At 40.7% G+C, this 23,438-nt stretch overlaps 1 protein-coding gene across 1 annotated transcript in view; it reads left to right on the top strand.

Annotated features, from left to right (window-relative positions):
• RREB1 (ras responsive element binding protein 1) overlaps positions 1-23,438 on the top strand; it is a 164,572-nt gene that overhangs the window by 118,895 nt on the left and 22,239 nt on the right. Inside the window, exons 8-11 of the mRNA XM_081324205.1 lie at positions 3,029-3,173; positions 4,996-5,132; positions 15,035-15,224; positions 15,463-18,139. Of these exons, the coding sequence (XP_081180331.1) occupies positions 3,029-3,173; positions 4,996-5,132; positions 15,035-15,224; positions 15,463-18,139 (3,149 nt within the window). The remainder of the gene's footprint in view (positions 1-3,028; positions 3,174-4,995; positions 5,133-15,034; positions 15,225-15,462; positions 18,140-23,438) is intronic.

The raw sequence follows: 23,438 nt of genomic DNA, 5'->3' as shown, positions 1-23,438 counted from the left end.
TAGGAGCTTTTTAATGAGTAGGAATAAGATTGCTTAATTTCTTTGCTTAATCAGATGATTTTTTTTCCTTCCACGCTTTAAGGCTTAAAATGTTATTCCCCAAGTATACAAATCCCGTTGTTTCAAAAAAAGGGGGAGAAAATTTTCAGAAAAGTCCCACAGGCAGGCAGTTAGGGGGATAAGAAAGGTAAGGTCTCACCCAGGTCCTCCAGATTGCTTTGTTGTGCTAGGTAGTGCTTTTGGCTTTCGGCAGGGAACGGCTTAATGATCAGCCATCTTGATGGCCGGTCTCTTCTTCGGGCCAAAAGGAGCTGCTCTGGATTCAAGTGGAGGGCTGCTGCCCTTCCAAGATCGCAGGAGGGCCTCCTTATGGTGGTCACCACTCCAGGGTGACTTTCGACCTTTTCAGGGTCCTCCAATGAAGAAGGATCGGACGGCAGGGAGAGAGCTCTTCCTGTGCGTCCAAAAGCGCCCCGCGTGCAAACCGGAAGCCAAGAATTAATTATTTCAAAGCAACAAGTATTCTTATTCAGATATACTGGAAGAGGTGGGGGAACTCCCTGATATAATATTTCCATCAAACTTGTAATAGGTTTGTCTCCATTTAGAACTGTGGAAAGTTCTACTTATTACTTATTAATCGTCCTTGTTGATCTTCTCTGAACTCTTTCTAGATCTCAGCATCTTTTTTATATTGGGGCAATCAAAACTGAATGCAATATTCCAAGTGTGGTCTTACCATGATTCGATGCAGCCTAGGACTGCACTGGCTTTTTTAGCAGCTGCAACACACTGCTGGCTCATATTTAAGGGATTGTCCACTAGAACTCTTAAGATCCCTCTCGCAATTATTACTGTTGAGCCAGGTCCCAACTAGTATATCTGTGCATTTGGTTTTTCTTACCTAAGTGTAGAACCTTATTTTTCTCACTCACAATTGACATGTGCTTCTATAAATTATTTGTATTATTATGTATTTCTAATATACGTGACAAAAATGGCTCTTTTATTTTGGAACATCTTCTCTGTGATAATAAGTAGTTCTTACACCAGGTAGATGAATTTAGACTCCAGGCTTACATAAAGCTATGAAAAGCTTTGAATAAAATTCCTCTGAACTGTTATTAAATATATTGGAAGTTTATTCTGCATTAAATCAATGAAATCAAATGCTATGTTTGTTTCTCTTAATTGCCTTTAACATGCCACTTAAAAGGCAAAGGCATTTGCCCTCATCCCCAAATGCATAGACCGATTTTATGCACTCAGGTTCAAATTCTTGCATTTGAAATTAGTATAAGGCTAGGTTTCCTAATAAACCACGATCATTTATCACTGCTTGAGCATACAAATTTAGATAAACAGGATCATCTCTGTTTCTCAGGACAATAATTAATTTGTGTATTAAATATTTACAACACGTTCAATTTAAAATAGATGCTGGAATGAAATACAATAATAACCATGTAAAAACAAACTATGATGAAAACAATTAACATCACAGTATTGTCTAAATAGACAACTAATATACTGTAAGTTCATGGTGACTTAAAAGTTGATCTGAGGTCAGTAAGACTAGTTAGAATTAAAATTAATATTTTCAGTCAGCACCAAAGTGAAACAATCTTGGTATTAAGACTGGCATCAGAATGTGCTATACCCAGGGTGCTAGAGACAACACACAATATATTTCAGTAATGTATGAGGTAACACAGCAACATTAATCAGAAGGTCTTAACAAAGTTATTAGTCTTTTATTGATTCATACTTAAAGTGCTGTGAAATATTAACATGGCTCCCCCACTGGAAATGAATTAAATTGTGTCTATTGGGATTCAGGCCTTTTGTGAAAAGAGCAGACTAAACATGGGAAAAGTAGGATTGTAATTCTATCAATTACAAAGTAAATTTACAAAGTAAATCCCTTTGAGTTTAGTTGGACTTGATGAGTATCGGAATGCATCTTGATTTCATTTAAGCCGTATTTTCTAAATCCTCCTGAATTTCTTAGTTCAGAAAATGTTAATTTTCATTTGTCATTACATAAAAATGATTACACTGATTAAAGACATATACAGGAACATACTGCTTAATTATCGCAGCTTTTTAGGTATATTACCATGGGCACTTCAGTCCTAATAGCAACTAAAATACTTCAGTTGTTTCTGGGTTTTGTATGCTGCTGCTCTCTCAGTTTTATTTATCTCTTTATGAAATCAGTACCAGTATGTCCAGCCCATGGCTGTACAGAATGAGTTTCATGAAACGTAAGGAGCTCACTGTATTGCTTTGGTGCGTCTGGATTTGCTTAAAGTCATTGCACTATTGCTGAGCTGATTGCTCTACCAAACGTATCTTGGACTTTTTTTGCTGCTCCCTTGTTAGCATGAATAGTTCCATTTGCCTCGGTGGAAACCAGCATTTTAGCATGCTAAAGTGTTTTTGGACACCCCACGGAGCCATAATGGAACAAGCTTTCATCAACTCAAACTGTATGAGACAATATACAAACAACTACCGTGGCCAAATGTCTCTCCTTCTCTTGCACCTCAGTTTCTGGAACAAATGACTTGACACGTCGTCCTGGTCGTTAAAAAATGGGGAAGTTAAAACAGGGAAAAGGAGCTTTAGTGAGTCAGTTAACAGCTGTGGGCTTTGCACTGACTACATCCTGTGTTCTGAAATGAGGGCTCATAATAAAACACTTTCAGATCATGAAGGATTAAAGATATTGGTTCTCTTAGTTGGAAAATACAGTCTCAGTTCTAACTCCAAAGTACTTTTGTTCTCTTTGGCTTGTCAGAAAATGTGCTCTTTTGTATACTTCTGATATCTTAAATTGATGTTGAAAAGCTTATTAGCTATCATATTTTTAAAAAAGAATCGACTCCTATTCTTAGGATTGAGTTTCCTTAAACAAGAAATTGTCTTCTTTGCAAGTATAACTTTAATTAGAACTTCTTTCCAGTTCAGAACCTGTAATGAACATCTTTTTTGTCTTCTCACTCTTTTCTGAACCTGACTTTAGACATATGAAAATCCATGAGAAGGATGCAACTGGCGCTACAAGCACAACTCCTGCCTCCCCACTGAAACGCAGGCGCTTGTCCACCAAACGAAAATTCAGTCATGAGGCTGAGGCTGACAAGGAAGAGCAGAGTCCAGCAAAAAAGGTCCTCTGGGAAATAGCAATATATATATATATATATATATATATATATATATATATATATATATATATATATATATATATATATATATATATATATATATATATATATATATATATATATATATATATATATATATATATATATATATATATATATATATATATATATATATATATATATATATATATATATATATATATATATATATATATATATATATATATATATATATATATATATATATATATATATCCTGGTAGTTGGTTGAAATTAGAGATTATGAATTCAGCTAATCACTTAAAAATGGAAAGAAGGCGAAGTATAATAGATGCACAATTGACTGTTTGTAATTTTAGACACACAACATGCTTTAGAAGGTGTGCATACTTCTTTTAAAAGGGACGCGGTGGCTCAGTGGGTTAGGACGCTGAGCCTGTTGATCAGAAGGTCGGCAGTTGGTGGGTCGAATCCCGAGTGCCGTGCAACAGAGTGAGCGCCTGTTACTCGTCCCAGCTTCTGCCAACCTAGCAGTTCGAAAGCACGTAAAAATGCAAGTAGAAAAATAGGGACCACTACGGTGGGAAGGTAACAGCGTTCCGTGCGCCTTTGGTGTCTAGTCATGCCGGCCACATGACCACGGAGACGTCCTCAGACAAGCGCTGGCTCTTCGGCTTTGAAACGGAGATGAGCACCGGCCCCTAGAGTCGGAAACGACTAGCACACATGTGCGGGGGAACCTTTACCTTTACCTTTATTTTTTATTTATTTTTTTTATTTTAATCCCATTTATATCCCGCCCTTCTCCGAAGACTCAGGGCGGCTTACAATTTAAGCACAAACCAATGTGCTTAGCAATAGCCTTCATTCTATGTATATGCCTGCTTATTAGGGCTTTCCCCCCGCAAGCGGCATTATTACAAAGTCAGCTTATTGCCCCCAACAGTCTGGGTCCTCATTTTACCTACCTCGGAAGGATGGAAGGCTGAGTCAACCTTGAGCCTGGTGGGATGCGAACCTGCACTAATTGCAGGCAGCTTTATGCTTCTTTTGAAACTGCAGTATACTTACAAAGTGACTACTCAGGACAAGAAATAAAAACATTGTGGGTTTTTCTTCAGCTCCTGAAGTTTTCAGCCAACAAGAGCCTCTGAAATACACTAAATTGTGACGATGGCTACTTATCTATGCTGATCTCCTTTATTACCTAAAGAAATGATTTTAAATAAACGATACTGTATAAAATAAATAGTGTACATTTGGATTATCTCCAGATGTGCTGTGGCCGAATTTATGATAAAATATTAGTGAAAACCTCTGTCAACATGACACTGCATTGTTTTGAGTTCTGCATTTTGATTATTTGTGCATACTATTATTTGGAAAAATTTCATTTCTGAGTGCATGGCAATTGATTGATTGTGATCAGACACTTTTTCCTGATAACTTTGAGAAATGAAGTAATTTCCTCCATATGTTCATATTCTGTGTGATGTGAAATATCTCTTAAGGGGATAAATGGAGTGGAACAGGTCAGAAGATCTAGTTAATAAACTAAATTGCTTTGTAAGGAAATGTTCACATTGCTTAATGTTGAGGACTTTTAAAAACAACAACAACAAAGAATGGATCTCCAAATATAGAAAAGAAATTCCTGGTTAAATTTTGGATTTATTCTTATCGATCCATTTTGTAACATTTAGCCAAGGGATAAAGCAATCAATTATTGCCAGTTGAAATTTACTGCTTTCGGAAACTCTTAACTTCAATTACATCCTGGGTTTGAAATCCCCCTCTTTTTCTTTGTTTTTTAAACCATGAACAGGTTGTGGAGGAACCACAAAATGGTGAAACTGAAAAAAGGGCTGATGAAATTTATCGATGTCCAGTGTGTTTCAAAGAATTCTCTTGCAAGTATGGGCTAGAAACCCACATGGAAGTACATCCAGATACCTCACTGAGGTAAGAAGAGTGCAGTTGAGATAATTTGTGAAACAAAAAGATATTTCATGTTGATGTTACATGCACCAAATTTGAGACTCATTTGAACTTGGTGGGACCTGTTTCTAAAGAAATAGGCTCTGCAGGCATTTTTTTTAGCATTATTATGAGTCCTCATTGTGGTTACCTTTGCTTTACTATGTTCATGACAAAATAAAATACATCTTGGGAGGCAAAATTTTGGCTGTGGAGTTCTGGAAGTCGATACATCTTAAAGTTGCCAAGTTTGGGAAACACTGGTTTGGATGGTGTGATCTTTGTGCAATCACGTTCCTGTGAATGTACTAACCTGTTTCCATTTCTAATCTACATGATACTATTGCTCTCAAATTATAGTGTGATGTAAGGCTGGGAACTAATTTAATATAGAGAGTATCAATCAGTAGTTGAGAGACAGGTCTAAGATGTGTCTCTCAGTAAGTCTCTTTGTGGCATTCACAGACTGAGTTCCCATAACATAGTACAGGGCTTTTCAACTGGTGGTACGCGTACCACTTGTGGTACATTAGCAAGTGGCAGGTGGTACGCAGCCCTGCCTAGCCAAGTGTAATGGGGGAGGGAAAAAGCCAGCACTGGCAAGGACTTACTGTGAGAGAGTCCTCCGGAGCTGCAGAGTAGCTGGGTTGAGGTAAAGGCCCCAGGCTCACTTCTGGCTCACCCTCCCCCATGAGAAAGGAGGAGTAGGGGGGCGGAGACAGGAGAGGCCATAAAACAGGGGTGTCAAACTGCCGGCCCACCGGCCAGACATGTCATTCGGAAGCTGCGCCCACTCCATTGCCAGAAATGACAAAACTCTCCCGATACGTAACATTGCGAGTTTGACATGTCTGCTAGAAAAGGAGGCAGTTTGGGTGGGAGAGGGAGAGAGGAAAAAAAAGAAGCAGCCTTGGGAGGAGGTAGAGTCAGCTCTAGCTGCACCGAAGGGAGAGAAGGAGGAGTGGGAGGGGGGGAGAGGAGAGGAGATAAAGCAGGCCGGCCATGAGCCGATCTACAACTTCTGTGGCAGCCACCTGTGCTGGCAGCAACAAACAGGCAAGAAATGCAGCGGGGGAGGGGTTGCCCTCCACAAGGAATGAAGAAAGGCAGCAATGAAGAAAGGCAGCATCAGCTGGAGGTGAGACAGGGAGGGAGGGAGATGGAGAGTGGAAGGATTCTTATGTGCTTTAGTGACTTTGAAGTTTTGGGATTTGTGCAATGTGGGCTTTGTGTTCTTAAGGAGTGTTTGGCAGTTTCTATTTGGCGGATGGATAGTATTAGCTTCCATTGCTCTGCTATTGTTAGCTGTAAGTTTTGCTGCAAGGGATTTTGAAGTATTTTTCTCCTGAATGGATTTTGCCTGTAGCATTCCTTTACTTATGAATGGAGCCATTTGGGGAGGCTGCCTTAGCCGGCAGCCAATACTTACTACATTTTCTTTTTCTTCCTTAAGTGCCGGCTGCGCTCCTTAACTTTCCTTTCTAGCCAGTAGCTAATTCTTAAAGGGGAATGTGCCTTTTTAAGCTAGTTCACTCAGCAGCTTGTCTTTTCTGTCTTTGGAGGCTTTTCCTCGTTTGATGAATATATGGAAGAGAGAAAATATGGGTTGTTTTTTTCCAAATTCTTCCTTCAGTAGGAGGTGGGCATGAGAAAGAGGGAGGCAGGGAGGGAGGGAGGGAGGGAAGTCCCACCTTAGCACTTGGCCACCAGCAGCCCTGCCATTGACTTATCTTGCCAAAAGGTTGCATGACCCTGGGACACTGTGACCATCATAAATATGAATCAGTTGCCAAGCATCCAAATATAAATCACCTGATCCTGGGCATGCTGCAGTGGTCATAAGTGTGTGGAAATGGTGATAAGTCATTTCAGTGCAATTGCAACTTCGAACAGTTTTTTTTTGGGGGGGGGGTCATCAAGTTTTTGACACCTTGCTAGATGGTACTTGAATATTGCCATATCCTAAAAGTGGTACAATCGGTGAAAAGGTTGAAAAGCCCTGCCATAGTAGATCATGCTAAAAATGAGGTTGGGCAGTTTGAAATGCAGATGTTATAGGAACTTGGCTGTTCTTTTAGCAGGGCATATGAACCAACTTGTCACACGTTATAATTTAGCAGTTTTGTGCCTAAGCTGTTAATGTCAACCTGGTAATTGTATTCTGTTACTTTGTTTGATTTAGCATGGAATTTCAACTTGATCACTTGTAGCATTATATCATTCTTCTAAGTTTCCACTTTCTAGGTTTTTTTTAAATTGAGTCGGTTCTTAACAACAAAAAATATTAAAGAATTCTCACATTTGAAAGTACCGCATGCAGTTTAATTTAATCCATCGGGTGTGCCTAATGTAACCTGCCCCCCAGAGCAAAATGCTTGCTCATAGGTGTTTGCTGATATATATGTACTGGGTGCGCACTTCCTGACTAGAAGCACCTTTTCCTGAAAACTAATTACTTTATGCTCTTTTGATAAAGTTAATGAAATGAAATAGATCAGCGGTATTGACACAGTAAATCTAATGTTGAAGGGGATAGCAAGTCCATAGTAATTTATTTTTATCTGGCATCATTCTGTGAAGCCAGATAAGAAGAATATTTTTGGCAGAATAAGCCCTTGGGGTTCAAGCCCACATAGAATTATTGTGCAAATCAATAATGTCTGCGGAGGAGTGGCTGCTAGTAACTGCAAAGAGAGGCTGTAAATGATCAGGTTGAGTCTCAAACCTATTCTGCTACTGTCAGATTAGCAAGTGAATAGGAAGTGGGCGATCAGTCTGTCTTGTGAATGTAAATGTCAGTCACAAAACACATGCATTGCTTAGGTGGGAGACTTCTCTTTTGAGGGGGGAGGGCAGTCTCTTTTGATGATGTGAAACCTTTAAATTATGCGTTTTTGATCGTTGCCTCTGAGGACAGCTCTCTCCACCAGTGCTATGTGTGTGTCTGTATGCAAAATAATAGGGTCCTTTGTTGCACTGACAATTGACTGTAAATGAGGCGCTTACCCTAGAATTTACTCTTCAGGTCTAGACTCTCGTCCTACTGAAACAACCTGAAGCTAGCTGCACTGGCTAGTTAGGGCAGGGGCCATTTCTGACTGATGTCTTCTAGGGACCATTACTTGGAGGTGGGTATAACACTGCCCTTTTCATCCTGGCTTCCCTCCTGCTAGGATTAGTTAAGACTCTAGTTTTCTCTTCAGTCAGGCCAGCCAGCAGGGCTCCAGCTATTTTGGTGCGTTTATATAGTAGCGATGATATAATTAGCAGAGCTGGGAAATGCCACATGGCCAGGAGGGAAAAAACGAGCTGCCTTTTTCACATGTTGGATTTTTCTCTTCTGAAACTTCCCCATGCCTGGTTTGGTTTTCTCACTGAACCTATAAATGTTACTTCCCCTCAGCGTTCAAAGAGCTTCAGCAGTAGCAAAACTAAATTACTCAAACAAGGCCTTTTGATGAAGGAGGATTTAAATCATAGAAACAAATCATAGATTAAAGCACCTGAGACTATTCTGTGTAAGTGGATGGCTGTCTAGCGACTGTTTAAGCACATCCAGCAAATTACTTTTCCAGTAACCTGTTCCCTTGTAAAACTTCCATTTGCCGATAGAAAGTTTTTTCTAACATTTAGTTGGAATCTCCCTTCAGTTTAAATCCATTATTCCACATTATCTATTTTTTAGCAATGGAGATTAAGTATTGGTTTCATTCTGCGTGACATGCTTTTCAGTAGATTCCTAAATTCCATTTACACATACAGAGAGAGAGGGAGGGGGAGAGAGAGAGATCCAACACATTTTCCTCCTCTTATTTTCCCCATAACAACAATCCTGCGAGGTGGGTTGGCCTGAGAGAGTGTGACTGGCCCAAAATCACCAGCTAGCTTTCATGGCTAAATTGAAACTTGAACTCACTTTTACCTAAAAAGATCAGTAATTGTAATACCACATTCTTGTTCTCTGTTCATCCTTGTTGCTTTCTCTGAACCTATTTCAATTTCATTGAATGCTGCTTAAAGTGCAATGCCAGGATCTGGAAACAAAACTCACAAGTGATATCTGGCCACTGTAGAAGTATTTTGTCCTGCGGTTTGGAAATTATACATCAGTTGATGTAGTGTAAAATTGCTGTTGCTTTTTTTAAAAAAATTTTTTACAGCCATCTCACACTGCTGAGTCATACTCATTTTTCAGCCATCTGCTCTTTAGAAAACTTCTTCACACCTAACATTGCTTAACTTGATATCCTCTACCACGGGGGTGTCAAACTGCCGGCCCATGGGCCGGTTGCATCATGCGGAGGCTGTGCCCACCCCAGCTCTGGGAATGCAAAAAAAAAAAAAGTGTGACATGGCAACTTTGACACTTGTGCTCTATCACAGGGGTCTCCAACCATGGCCACTTTATGACCTGTAAACTTCAACTTCAACATGGCTGTCTGAGGAATTCTAGGAGTTGAAGTCCACAAGTCATAAAGTGGCCACGGTTGGGGACCCCTGCTCTATCATATTCTTGTTCAAATTATTACAGCTTTCTACATGCATTACTTTCAAATTTGTCTTTTAAAAATTTCATTCAATATTTCAGCCTTTTCTCTACCTCAGGCATGTCAAACTCACGACGTCATGTGACGTCGCACAACGTATTGTGACTTTTCCCCCATTACTGGCAGTGCGGACAGTTTCAGTATGATGCATCTGGCCTGTGGGCCGGCAGTTTGACATGCCTGCTCTGCCTTATCAAGTTCATTTCTGAATTGAATTTTTGTCTTCTTAGGGTGCTAGGCATCCCTTCCATTTTTGTGCCATTTGCAAATTTGATCAGCATTTGCTTTAAGTTCATCCACTTCCTCAATAAAAACTTGTTCAAGAATTCAGGACTCATGACTGAGTCTTAACACTCCCCTCATTTGATTAAGAAGAATTGCTCTTTAAGTATGATTTTCAAACCCACTTCTACGATCAATTTTGTTGCATGTGATTTAGCGTGCCTTTAACTAGACTGCTAGTCAGTATATACTGTCATGAGACATTTTATTAAGTGCTTTGCTGAAATTAAGATTTGTCTACAGCTGTCTGGTAAAGTAAGATGGGTTGTTCTTGTTAACAAGCCCCTGATGACTTCTGGCAATTGTTACATTGTTTTTAAAGCAGACCAAGATCAATCTCTTTATGGTCTGTTTTATAATCTTCCCAGTCATCAGTGTCACATGGATTGCTCTGTAGTTCTTCGGATTTTCATTTTCCGTCCTCCATTGCCTGATACTTCCCCCCTTCTGGATTTCTGGAATTTAATTCACAAAAGCTTGGCCAAATCCTCAGCAAGTTCTGGGAGTACCCTAGGTTGCAATTGAAACTGCTCTACTTAAGTAGGTGTTCTCTGCCTGTGTTTCTGTCAGTGTCAGCCTTCGATCCAGCTCCTTCATTTTGCTTTTTAAAGTTGCCTAGGAGAATGGAAACCCTCTTGCTGGAGACAACTGAACAAAAATACAAGGTACTTCCATTCTTATTTTGTCTTTCCTCGACAGCCAGCATACCATGGTTCTTACGTTTCTGTCCATCTTCCTATCTACCAGTTGTCTTCATAATGGCTCTCTAAGAACGAAAAATAATGATGGGTTCACAATCATCTGTTAAACCAACTTTTGGTGGAATGTTGGAGTATATAGCGTTGCACATATTTCTTGAAATGTTTTTTTTAACCTACTGAAGGTAAAAACCTCTGCAGGATTCCTTTCATCATTGCTTTGGTGTTAGTGATGCGAGCTTGGGGAACTCAAAGCAACTTTGTGCGCACTGATGGCAGCCCTTCACACTAGAGTTCTGTAATGTATGGTATTAAAAGTCTACCTGAGTTTAAAAGGGGGGGGGAAGAAAGGAAAAATGCTAAGAATGTGTCAGAGCTAGTTTCAGATATTATGGTTGGTAGGAAAATACATATGAGGGGACATAGGGTTAGATCAGACATGTCAAACACAAGGCCCGGGGGCCGAATCTGGCCCGCGAAGTGGTTTCATGTGGCCCACGAAGCCATGCTGGAAACAGTGAGGGAACGGCCCCCACTGCCTTGGCCCTGGCCCAGAGACCCTCCTTCTGCCAGAGACCCTCAGATCTGTCGCACTCCTGCCCGGGCCCCCATAGGCACCCTTGATGTGAACGATGTAGAGCTGGCCACGCCCACCCAGTAGGCCACGCCCACCCTGGCCATACCCACCTGGCCCCCTGAGGGCAACCGCAATGCTGATGCGGCCCTCAATGATCATTTTATCATATTCTGCTTCCTGAAGGTTCGGTGCTGAAAATATGATGTGAATAATCAGTGATTTTTATAATCAATGAGACACTTTTCAATACAGCTAGGCAGAGAGGGCCAGGAAGGGGTGGGCGGAGGGAGGGGGGGAGGGATTGTTAAAGATAAAATGTATTGTAAAACTTTTCAATTAAAAAAAAGAAAAAAGAAAAAAACAAATACAGCTAGGCAGAGAGAGAGAGAGAGAGAGAGAGGTACCAACTTCGATGAATAAGAGCTTTTAGATCTGAATGGAGTCAGACCTTTATGAACACATAAGTCTGTGACATACATTTACTTTTTTGTTGTTGTTTCTTTTATTAGCAAATATTGACTCCTTTCCTCCAATTTATACCTCCTGCCCTGTTCTGTCCTCCACAAATTCTAAACTTGTATAAACTTGTATAAATCTCTTTTCAGACCCTGCTCTTTCAGCTCCTCCTCGTGCTTTATTTGTCAATCTCTTCCTTGACCGTTATCAAACCTACCTTTCCCTGCCAGGCCCGGCTTTCACTTCAGCTGAAAGCCATAATAGTAATCTCAACTTGAAAATGCCAGTGTGCTCTGAGAAGTTTCCAGAGCTTCCTGGTTGCAACCTAAACTTGTGCATGGAGTGTTCTTCTCTCTTCTAAAAGGAACAGCAAGCCTATTAGGCAGGGTGAGGAGTATTATTTCCATACAGCAGCTGGCACGATATACTGAGGAATTAATGGAGTCCTGTAGTAGTATAGAACCTCTTTTCTTGCAGCTAAAGGCTCATGATTGTGTTTATAAGCTGTTGAATAACAGTTGTCTTGTCCCACTATCTGTTGGTCAGATTGTCAACCCTGGCTCTTTTCCTTCAGTATTAATGCCAGCTCCTCTAGTGCCAGTAACTGGGGATTAATGCAGCTGTTTGATCCCATTTCTCAGTGACTTCTGGGCAAAAGACTGGGGTGGGGGGTTGTCCTGAAAGGCAAGCTGTGTGGTGAACTGCTAATGTTAACAGGGACATAAACCAGTGCATACTTAATAAAGGTGAACATTGAAATCGTTTCAACAGTGAATAAGTCATTTGCTTTCTACTTCAAAGCTGGTTTAAAATTCTGCCAACCTCCTCTTAAAGTAGGAGCAAAGGGGCATTTGGGGTTCAGAAAATATTTTTTATGATGATCAAGAAGCTTCTGCTTGAGTATTGGTTAATGTAAATAATTATATAAAGTTCAGATTTTATAGCTTTTTCTCCCCATGGCTAAAAGCTGGGTGTCTTCTTTACACACACACACACACACACACACACACACACACACTGTTTAGGCCTGCATGCACTTGGGCACATTTCAAGAAAAAAATGAAGCATTTCTCTGTTGCATTTGATTTCAGTCTGAATAATCTTAACTAGATCTTTTAAATCTGCCCACTTAAAAGTTATTAATTTGGAATTGGATTTAGGAATGTAAAGTGGAAAAATAACCTGTGACTTGTTCTGTCCTTCACAATACTCATTTATCATTATCAGTTCACTTGTTCATGTGTGACTTGGGGGGGGATGGATAATAAAAATACCTCTGCATGTACAACAAAATGCCTTCCTTTGACCCCAGAAATCGCAAGAGAGTTGGAGTGTTCAAGTCCTCTTTTAATATTCGTTTTGTGCAGTAGCTGACACAAAGGCTTTCAAATGTAATCTTGTACAGTATTGCAAAATGCTGTTTGAATGCCTGCTGCAAGGGAATTTATGTTTTGCCTACATGTAAATGTGCTATTACACAAATCTGAATCTTGTTGGACAGCTTGATTTTTTTTATTATTGAAAAAGAAGTTAAGTTCTGTTTGAAAATAACCAAGAATGTTAGTTTTCTGCTGTTAATACCAGTATCATAGTTTACATCAAACTGTCCCTGAAGAACAGCTGGAAAAATGCCTTGCTAGTACAGCAGCTTTAGTTGTCACTCTTGTTAGTCATTCTACTTTTAATTCCTCTCTCTGCTTCAATCGCTGCTTTATGTAACTATCCTGTCTGTATTTAGCTTGACATTATGTGTGGGATATTCACGTTAAGATTGCAAGCTTTTCATTTTCTCTCTCCTTTGATATTATGTTCAAAGTGTTATCATATGTTTTGTCCACTGGCACAATCAACTTCTGTTTATAAGGTACTTCTTTAAAATTCATTAAAAAGTGTCAAAATTGGCCATTGAAAATATCCATAAATGCTTATGAATAGCCTCATTTTAATTATATCCTTTTCACATCTATTGGAAGAATTAGTGGTAGAACTCTGTACAAAGTTGTTTAGATTTCCTGGCCCTTATTGCAGTTAGTATGACATTGATTCCTCCTGTTAATAGGATCATAAAGTTCCATCATATGGTATTTAAACTAATTTATCTATATTCTTAGTGTTAACAGAGACATTTCACTGCTCAAAGTGAAGTCTAAATGTCAATGAACTTATTAGGCGCAACACTTTGATACAGATATTTGGGAGAATTAAACTAGTAATCTGAAAAGTCATCCTGAATTAAGACTTCTGTGGATGTACTTGCAAAGCTGAAGTGTTGTGTTAGGGATGAGTTAGTAATTACTTTTTCTTGGTCAATCTGAGCATTACTGTGAAAGTGAGAGCCCTTTTTTATAGTGTGTTCAGTGTGTCTCTATCAACTGAGGGGAAAATTGGTTAATATCTCCCCAGTGGTTTGCTATCTTCTTCTGCCTAGCTGCTGTTACATAGTTTATTGCTCTTTTCTCTATAATGGCCTCATTCCAGCTGTTTGATTCTCCCAACTGGGGTTCACAGGAGAGACCTTAAAAGCCCAAAGACTATTTATCTGTTTTTCTCTTTCATGCCTTTGGAGTCCACTCACAATGACCCTTATTGTTTTTTGGGGGGAAGATGTAGAAACAAGGTCCCGGAGAATAAGTGGGAGGTCTTGGGAGGAGCTGTGTGTTGAAATGAAGTGTGTCTGATTGAGGTTTTTGGGTGACGACTTCTGTCTCTACTACTGTGACTTCAGGTTTCCATCTGCAATCGTGGCAACAGGTGTTGAGTTTAGAATGCTGTTTTCTGACCTGATGCGATTGGATTCACATAAAACATTACATCATTAAATTGAATGAATTTAACATTCAGTTGATCTGCTAGAGGCAGGAACAATACTTGGGTGGGGTCAAGACAAAATTCATATTTTAATTAAAACAAATTAAAAATAATTGTAAATTAATTGACATATTGAATACAGTTACTGTGATTTCTCCCTATTTCTTTAATAATTTGTATCCTACATCATATAAACTTCACAATATGGTAACCACTTTTAGAGTCGTTCTGAGTGTCATCCTCAAAGTTTGACAGGATTTATACATAGCCTGGGGATTCACATATCATGCTAAGTCAAAGCCAACAAACTCTGTTGGGAATGGATCATCTTGGTTATCCAGAAGCAATGTTTATTTGCCTTGTTTATAGGAACTTTTTGGCATCTGATTTTCTATTATGATATTAGCTCTGTTTTTACAAGGAAAGAGAATGGTAAGAAACAGTGTTCTGTTTGGACTGATACTGTTGGTGTGATTGTGTGTCTTTCTCATAAGTTATTATGCTCTTTTCCTCCTCTAGGTGTGATGTCTGCTGTATTACCTTTCGCACACACCGGGGGCTGTTGCGGCATAACGCAGTTATTCATAAACAACTTCCAAAGGACTCAACTGGAAAGCCTTATATTCAGAACAACCCTTCAATTCCTGCCGGCTTCCATGATTTGGGCTTCACAGACTTTTCTTGTAGGAAATTTCCTCGCATTTCTCAGGTATTTGCTCATTTTACCTGGTTATTTGTATAATATCCATTACTTTCTTTTTCTATTTAATTTAGAAGAGAATTGGGAGCTAAACATCTGGAGCATCCGTCTCTTAGAATCAGTTTCAGCTGGCATCTTCCTGATAGAAGCATTAGTTAAAAATATAGGGGCACAAAAACTGGCTGCTGTTGGCCTTTGGATTTTGTGCATACTTGATGCTTATGTGTTTCCTTGTCATGTCTCCTAGGTTTGGTGCGAAACAAACCTGCGGAGATGCACCAGTGATTATCATCGCTATATCTGTGAGATATGCAACAAGGCATTCCCAATGCTCTCAGCACTCAAGCTGCACAAAGACACCCATGCCACTGATCAGGGAAGAGACGTGCACAACCTGCAGTCAGAGGATGTAGACCTAAAAGCTTACATGGCATCCTTGGGGCTGCAGCATACCAAAGACATTGAATCTGTCAAGCAGGAGGCGCTCGTGCCAGATGATGAGGTCCAAGAAATGCAGCTACGAACACTGAAATGTAACCTACCTCAGGAACCGGGAAGCGATAACCAGTTGAACATATCCCCTCTGGAGGCTGCTTCTGTGGGAGGCCCCTTTTCAGTCCTTCCCCCTACAAAAGAAAATATGAAGCTACTCTCACTACAGCCTTTCCAGAAAGGCTTCATAATCCAGCCTGACAATAGCATTGTTGTTAAACCCTTTTCGGGTGAATTAGCAGATATCCAGCAGATCCTAAAGATGGCTTCCTCAGCGACTCCACAGATCAGCCTTCCTCCACTGCCTAAGGCATCGCATATTCCCATCCCATCCATATTCAAACATATGCCTCCACTGAAGCCAAAGCCATTGGTAGCCCCCAGGACAGTTGTAGCAAGTTCAACACCACCTCCATTGGTCAACACTCAGCAAGCTTCTCCAGGATGCATCAGCCCAAGCCTTCCTCCAGTACCACCCAAGATGGTCAAAGACCAAGAATCAACTTCAGATTCTTCTGTCGCACATAGTAAATCCAGAACAAACTCCAGTCCTTCTCCACAGGCTAAGCCAGAGTCTTTGGGTCAACATGAAATGAAAACTCAGTTGGAGCAAGACAGCATCATAGAAGCCCTTTTGCCTTTGGAGGCAAAAATAAAACAAGAGGTGACCGAGCGAGACTTCAAGGCCATCATGACTGGAACCGCAAACAAGAAGACCCCAGCTATGAGGAAAGTTTTGTATCCGTGCCGTTTTTGTGAGCAGGTGTTCCCCTTCTCTGGAGTCTTAAGAGCTCATATCCGCTCTCACTTGGGCATCTCCCCTTATCAGTGTAACATCTGTGACTACATTGCAGCCGACAAGGCAGCGCTGATCCGCCACTTGAGGACGCACAGCGGGGAGAGGCCCTACATCTGCAAAATCTGCCACTACCCTTTCACAGTGAAAGCCAACTGTGAAAGGCACCTGCGCAAGAAACACCTCAAAACAACCAGAAAGGACATAGAGAAGAATATTGAGTACGTGGCCAGCAATGCAGCTGAGATGGTAGATGCTTTCTGCTCCCCAGACACAGTGTGCAAATTCTGCGGGGAGGACCTTAAGCATTACCGTGCCCTCCGTGTCCACATGAGGACACACAGCAGTTGCCAGAAGAAGAAGCCATTTGAATGTAAGGAGTGCGGCACGGCCTTCTCAGCCAAGCGGAACTGCATTCATCATATCCTCAAGCAGCATTTGCACATCCAGGAGCGGGAGATTGAGAGCTATGTGCTGGCCGTGGACTGCACTCCTCCAGAAAGCCAGCCTGATCCTGTGTTACTGGAAGAAAGCACTTATCTGGATTGCAAATCTATGTCACCTTTCCTGGAATCGCAGAATGGCTTTTTAAGGGGGGCTCCCTCTCATGCATCGATCAAACTTGAAACTGCAAATAACTTCCCGATGGATTTTGATGAGCCTTTAGATTTCTCGCAAAAGAACAAAAACCTGAATTCTGTACTGGTCAAGCAAGAGAACCCGTTTGGGTCCTCTCTCTACGACAGCTCCATGGAGCCCATTGATCTATCAATTCCCAAGGCTCCAAAAAAGGACAGTGATGATAGTAGCATGAGTGAGGATAAGAAGCAAGAGCTCCATGACGAAAAACTCCAGGACTGTCAACTGTCTCCTCCAGCTAACGGCAACCTGGAAAACACAGCTCTCAGACATTCCCAACCACTGAAGGGACCACTTCATTTGACTGTCCCAATGATTTCTCCAGGTGTCTTGGGGAACTCGGTTTTGCTGAGGCCTTTGAGGCCCAAACCACCACTTCTCTTGCCAAAACCTCTCGCAACAAAAGAGCTGCCACCCCTCGCTTCCATTGCACAGATTATTTCGTCTGTGGCTTCTGCTCCTGCTCTACTCAAAGCAGAAGTCGCAGACTCTGTCCCCAAGGTAGCCATTGGCAGCTCCACCAGCTCTGAAAAGTTAGGAAATCCCAGTCCTAAACCAACTACCCTAGCCACCGTCCAGACGGATACCAACACCCCCAGTGACTTAACGAAGAGCACCAGCAGTCCAACGGGGTCCCAGAAATCCTCGACGTCTGGATCGGTAAAGAAAAGAGGCAGAAAGAAAGGCACAAAAAACAAGCCAAAAGCAAGCAGCGGTCTGGACTTGGAATCCAGTGGGGAGTTTGCCAGCATAGAGAAAATGCTGGCAACCACAGACACCAATAAATTTAGCACATTTCTACAATCAACTGCAGACTTTAAAGAAGCGGCTGATAAAAACGGAGCCAGCGAGGAAGAGAGAGAGGCTGTTGAAGACAAACTCCTGCGCGGAAAGCGAAATGCCTATTCAAATTGCATTCAGAAAATCAAGTGCCCCCACTGCCCTAGAGTTTTTCCCTGGGCAAGTTCTTTGCAGCGGCACATGCTCACTCATACAGGTAAGAGAGATCTTACAAAATGGCCGGGGGTTGGGAATGGTCAGGATACGCTCACAGGAATATTAGTTGAGTGACCAGGAGGGATGTGACTCTAGAGGGAAAAGCATCGTTCATTCATTACATCCAAAAGGGATTGCCAGGAAAATGTGCCAGCTTTACTGTATTGATAAGCTTAATCTGTATTGCGCCATTCTTGGGACATCCTGTTTTTTTAATTGGGAAACACATTATGTTTGTGCACCATTTATTTATTTGGTCAATTTATATAGCTGTCCATCAGTTATACATGACTCTGGGTGTTAAAAGGAATAGAAACCAAGGAAAGCACAGCCTGGTGATGAAAAACTTCAAACATTATATGCAACAGCAGCAGAAAATAAATTAAACTACACACAATCAGCCAAACAACATGCTCCCCTCCCCACTACTTGCATGGATTAGCAGCAGTTGACCTCGTACTACAGGGTTGACCCTTGTACTTGTAAGATCAAATCTTGATTTACAGCCCAGTTTGCTATTTTGGGCCTGACAGACTCTGATTTGCTACATCCAAACAGGATAGAGTGTATTGGGGGTGGGAGAACCCAAGGCTCGTGGCTACAGTGCCACACTGCTGTGGCAACTTGATCTCTTAACTTCTAACTGCTGGTCTGAGTATAAAGGATTTTTTTTTCTTTATTGAAAAGTTTTACAGTACATTTTTGAATACAAAACCCCTCCCATCCCCCTCCCCTCTCCCCAAACCTCCCCAACTCTCCCCTCCCATCCCCCCCCTCCCCGACTTCCCAGAGCTAAATACAGGGTATAAAAATACAAACAAACATAATCTAAAATATGCAAACAACAATAAAATATTAAATTCTATCGCACTTTAACTCTTAATAAAATAACTACAAGCTAGTTATACATCATATAAATCCACTACTTATTCAAATGCTAAATGAAACTTTTTAGTCCCATATTTATTCTGGATATAATCAATCCATCTTCTCCACTCCACAATATATCTCTGTTGCGATTGGTCTTTCAAATACTCTGAAATCTTTGCCATTTCCGCCAAATTGGAAACTTTTAAAGTCCATTCTTCTATAGTCGGCAGTTCTTCCTTCTTCCAATATTGCACTACTAAAAGTCTCGCTGCCGTAATTAAATTCAACATCAGGATTATTTTTTTCTTGACAAGAAGCAAAACATGGAAGATCTACAGCGTTGCAGAAGTATCACTGTATCCTAGATTCGTCCTGTAGAATCTTTTAGATTGGTGAGGATTTCTGACTTAATTCTCCCTTCCTGTCCACTAGAGTAGCTATAGGGTTTTGACTCTCATCCACTCTGTATGTTAAGTTTCATCAGGGGTGTAGAGATCATGGGAAGTATATGCCAATGTTATCTGGAAGATATTTGGGAAAAGCTGGGAGAAGAGGAAAGGCTGGGTTCAGTAGATCGGAAGAAAAGAAACGGCAGAAGGGAAGAATACATCTTCTTTTTTTCCTGCTTGTCAGATGTGTTTCCCTTATCTGTTTTTCCATTTGTGAGGCTTCAACATTGCTTCCTCCTACACTTTAACACAGTGGGGGAAAAAGAAAAATATTGAGCAGCATTTGGAATAAACTATAGAGCAGGCATGTCAAACTGCCGGCCCGCGGGCTGGATGCGTCACGTGGAAGCCGCGCCCACCCCGTTGCTGGCAATGGCAAAACTCTCCCCATACGTCGCACTACGTCACGTGATGTCACGAGTTTGACATGCCTGCTGTAGAGGAAAGAAAGCCACAATGCTGCTCCTTTCTGCTTCTCCTGTCTTCATTGCCTTCATTAGAAGTTGCTTTTCATCATTCTGAAGCAGAGGTGGCAAACTATGGCCCCTGTATGACTTGTGGACTTTTTAACTCCCAGAATTCCTAAGCCAGCATAGCCGGCTCATGAATTCTGGGAGTTGAAGTCCAGAAGTCATAAAAGGGCCCTTGTTCTCCACCCTGTTCTAAAAGCAACTGCTGACAAAAGCTAGCGTTAACTTTTAATATCTATGACAGGGGTCTTCAAACTTGGCCCTTTTATGACTTGTGGACTTCAACTCCCAGAATTCCTCAGCCAGCATGCCTGGCTGAGGAATTCTGGGAGTTGAAGTCCACAAGTCATAAAAGGGCCAAGTTTGAAGACCCCTGATCTATGATGTGTGTTTACAGAAAATTACTAAAAAAAATTCCTCCTGCCCCATGTAAAAATATCTTAAGATTTGCTCTCACTCAGTGACTAGATCTTGCTCTGATTTTGATGTATCCAATTCTTGAATTGAAAGCCAGAGTGAGGGGGGGAAAAAGGCTTTCTATTGGCTCTCCCTAAGCATAGATGAAAGGGAGAAAGAGAGATATTTCTACTTCCTTCTCTGTCTTTCTTTATATGGGTCTCTATTTTAATAAACGGCATCAGAGCCTTTTGTTTACTTAAACTTCAAAATTTTAAGATATGGATCTTTCTTTCTTCATTACATTTGGCTTTCGTAAAAGTAAAAAAAATCATTAGTGTGGTTAAGGATGTGTGAAAAATATGCTAGCTAGCTTTTGTTTTTGCACTTAAATATGTCCTTCAATTCCTATGATTCATACATTGCTGGCGAAGGCTGTTTGTTAGCTTTATGAATAATGTTATGTCCTTTCCCACCTATCCTCCCATACTTTTTACCTTGCCAACCTACGTATATTCCACCATCTTATTAATTCTGAATTCAAACAATTGATTTCTGCTTTGATACTTTAGAGCATTCAGTGTTAGATGCATCAGGAACACACTCTATTTGCAGACTGTTGAAGTCTGCAAATAGAAAAGGGCAACAGATTGGCATTGAAGACGGTGGTTAATTATTAAAATGCATTGCTCACATACAGTATTTCTCCCACCATTTTCCAGGATAGCTGTGTGGTGTAGCCAAAGCAGTTGGCCTGCTTAGGCACCCAGTATTGCTTTGTCTCAAGTGAGGGAATCACAGGATTAGCCTCTTCTCCAATCTTGTTTGCTCTTATGGTGCTGTCATCAGGAAAGGATAGAATCTGCAGGACCTAATTAAAACTATTTGCAAGAATGGCAGGAATTTAGTGTTAGGTAACAGCAATAAGGAGAGTAGTCGCAAAATACTGTATATGTCACCAGTAGTGGCAGAAAGGCAAAATTCCAAAATTGGGATCAAGCCAAAGACAATTAAAAGTGCCTGACTCAAAATAACTGCTTGCTCCTGAATTAGATGAACCATATTAACCAAAAACAAAACAAAACAAAAAAAACCTTAGCCTTTTCCTTGGAAAATGTGGCTTCACCATTTCTGGTGTTTAGTTTTGTTTGTAGGCTGAATAAAGACAGATCAGTTTAATGGCAGCAGTTGTCTTTGGATTGCCTGCTCAGATAATAACTTCTGCCAATTTAGACTTTGCCATTGAACTCAGAGTAGAACCAGGTCATCTTTAAAAACTTAATTACAGTCTCCCTGAATAAATAATCTCTTTGCTGATTTAACTCATTGTTTTGAACTGTACCTCCTTCCTTGTCTAAAAACTTGTTGGCCGGTTTTATCCCTTTAAAAAAAAACAACCATGCTTCATACTTCCACATGGATTAAAGCAACTAAGTAGTAATAAGTAGATTTTCTCACAGCATGAAACAATCTTTGGGATGCAGTGTAGTGAAGGAAGGGGAATAAGAACAGTTTATTCTTCAACTGTGGTGTATCTAGAGGCCATTTACCATAAACACCTATTCTTTGTAACCTGCTGAGCATCCATTTGGATTGTGATGAGATATGAATTTGATAAACATAAACCCTATTGCTAATAATAGGTGTAAAACGCATAATGGTAGTTGTTGAGCATTTGGAAAAAATCCGAGTTGAATTGATCGAACTGAAATATATTCTGTACGTTAGATGTAACTATAACATGCTGAATCCATTAATAGCATTCAGATTAGGGAACTTGGGTATTGCAATGCTTGGCAAGCTATTTCCTTGTGAATTCACTCAGCTGGGACAACAACAATAGCAGGCTGAAGAACAGTATGGGTCCCTCTTCTTGGCTTTACAAATAATTCCTCCTATAAGCTTCCTGTGAATATTTGCTTTGTGTGATTTTCCCCTCCTTTTCGGATGCCCCACCCCTCAAAAAACAACCCACCAGGTAATAAATTCAACATTTATGTCAAAGGCCCAGAACATTCAGAATAATTTTTGCCTAGTGAAGGGAAGGGACTGTCCACACTATATATCTACCAAATCTTGGTAATTTGTACAGTTGATGAATAAATTGGGCACTGCCATATATTTACATCATTCTTGTGGTAACTTCAGTATTAACTCCTACTCTTGTTTTTCAAACACTGAAGCTGAGATTTCATACAATTTTGACAAAATACAGCACCTTGACTTTCCCTCCATTAATTTAATTTCATTGTTTCCCACCTCATTTTATTTGTTTCTGGTTTTTTTTTAAAATGTTGGTGTAATGATGACTAAATCAGAGTAAGCCCTCCATGTCTACTACACAGCCTGGATTATCTGCCATTGACTCTGTTGTGGTTATTGGTCACCTATTTCTATTTCTCTGTGTTGATGATTCATTTGCTTGTGCAGCAGAATGGGGCGGAGAGGAAGAAAATAACTAATTCAAACTTGGAAAACATCCCTAAAATCTCACACTGCAATGAGAAGATACCCATGGTAGCTCTTGCTCCCGGACCAAGATTTTGTGGCTATGCATTTTTCTTAATGGAAAAAGTCTTTGGTCCTGGTTCACAATCTAGTACTTTCGAATTGTACAAAACCAGAATTTCATATTTAGGATTGCCAAGGGAAGAAGATTACGAGAGTTTAAGTCTATCATGTTATAAATTCAGAAATTTGACTCACCTGGCTTGCAGTTCCTTCCAAACAAAACAAACTATTCTTTATCTCCCCTCCCCCACCAACTAGGCCACCATGAACAGCAGCAGTTGATGGCCCTCCCGAGGCTAGGCTTGAAGTCAAGGACCAGGCCTCAACTTCATCTCTAGAACCAATGATACCACTTAAAAAGCCTCCGGTTCTGTTCACCAAGCCTTGATTGCCCCCATGGCCTAACAGTCCCCAGGATCTGCCACGTGCCATTTACTTTCAAGTGGTGTTCAGGCCCTTGCAAGCTACCCAAAACTGCTCTGGGTCTCACAATGCCTTCGTTCCTGAAGTGGCTTTGAAGAAAGCTCTTCCACAGCCTCTGTGGCCTCTGAAAATGGCACAAACCATACCCCATTCTTGTGCGATTTTTGGAGGCTTCAGAAGC

The sequence above is a fragment of the Vipera berus genome (genome assembly GCF_964194415.1).
Source record: "Vipera berus genome assembly, chromosome: 3".
NCBI classification, from domain to species: domain Eukaryota; kingdom Metazoa; phylum Chordata; class Lepidosauria; order Squamata; family Viperidae; genus Vipera; species Vipera berus.
The sequence above is the reverse complement of the archived record's forward strand: the minus strand, read 5'-3'. Positions and strand labels throughout refer to the sequence as shown.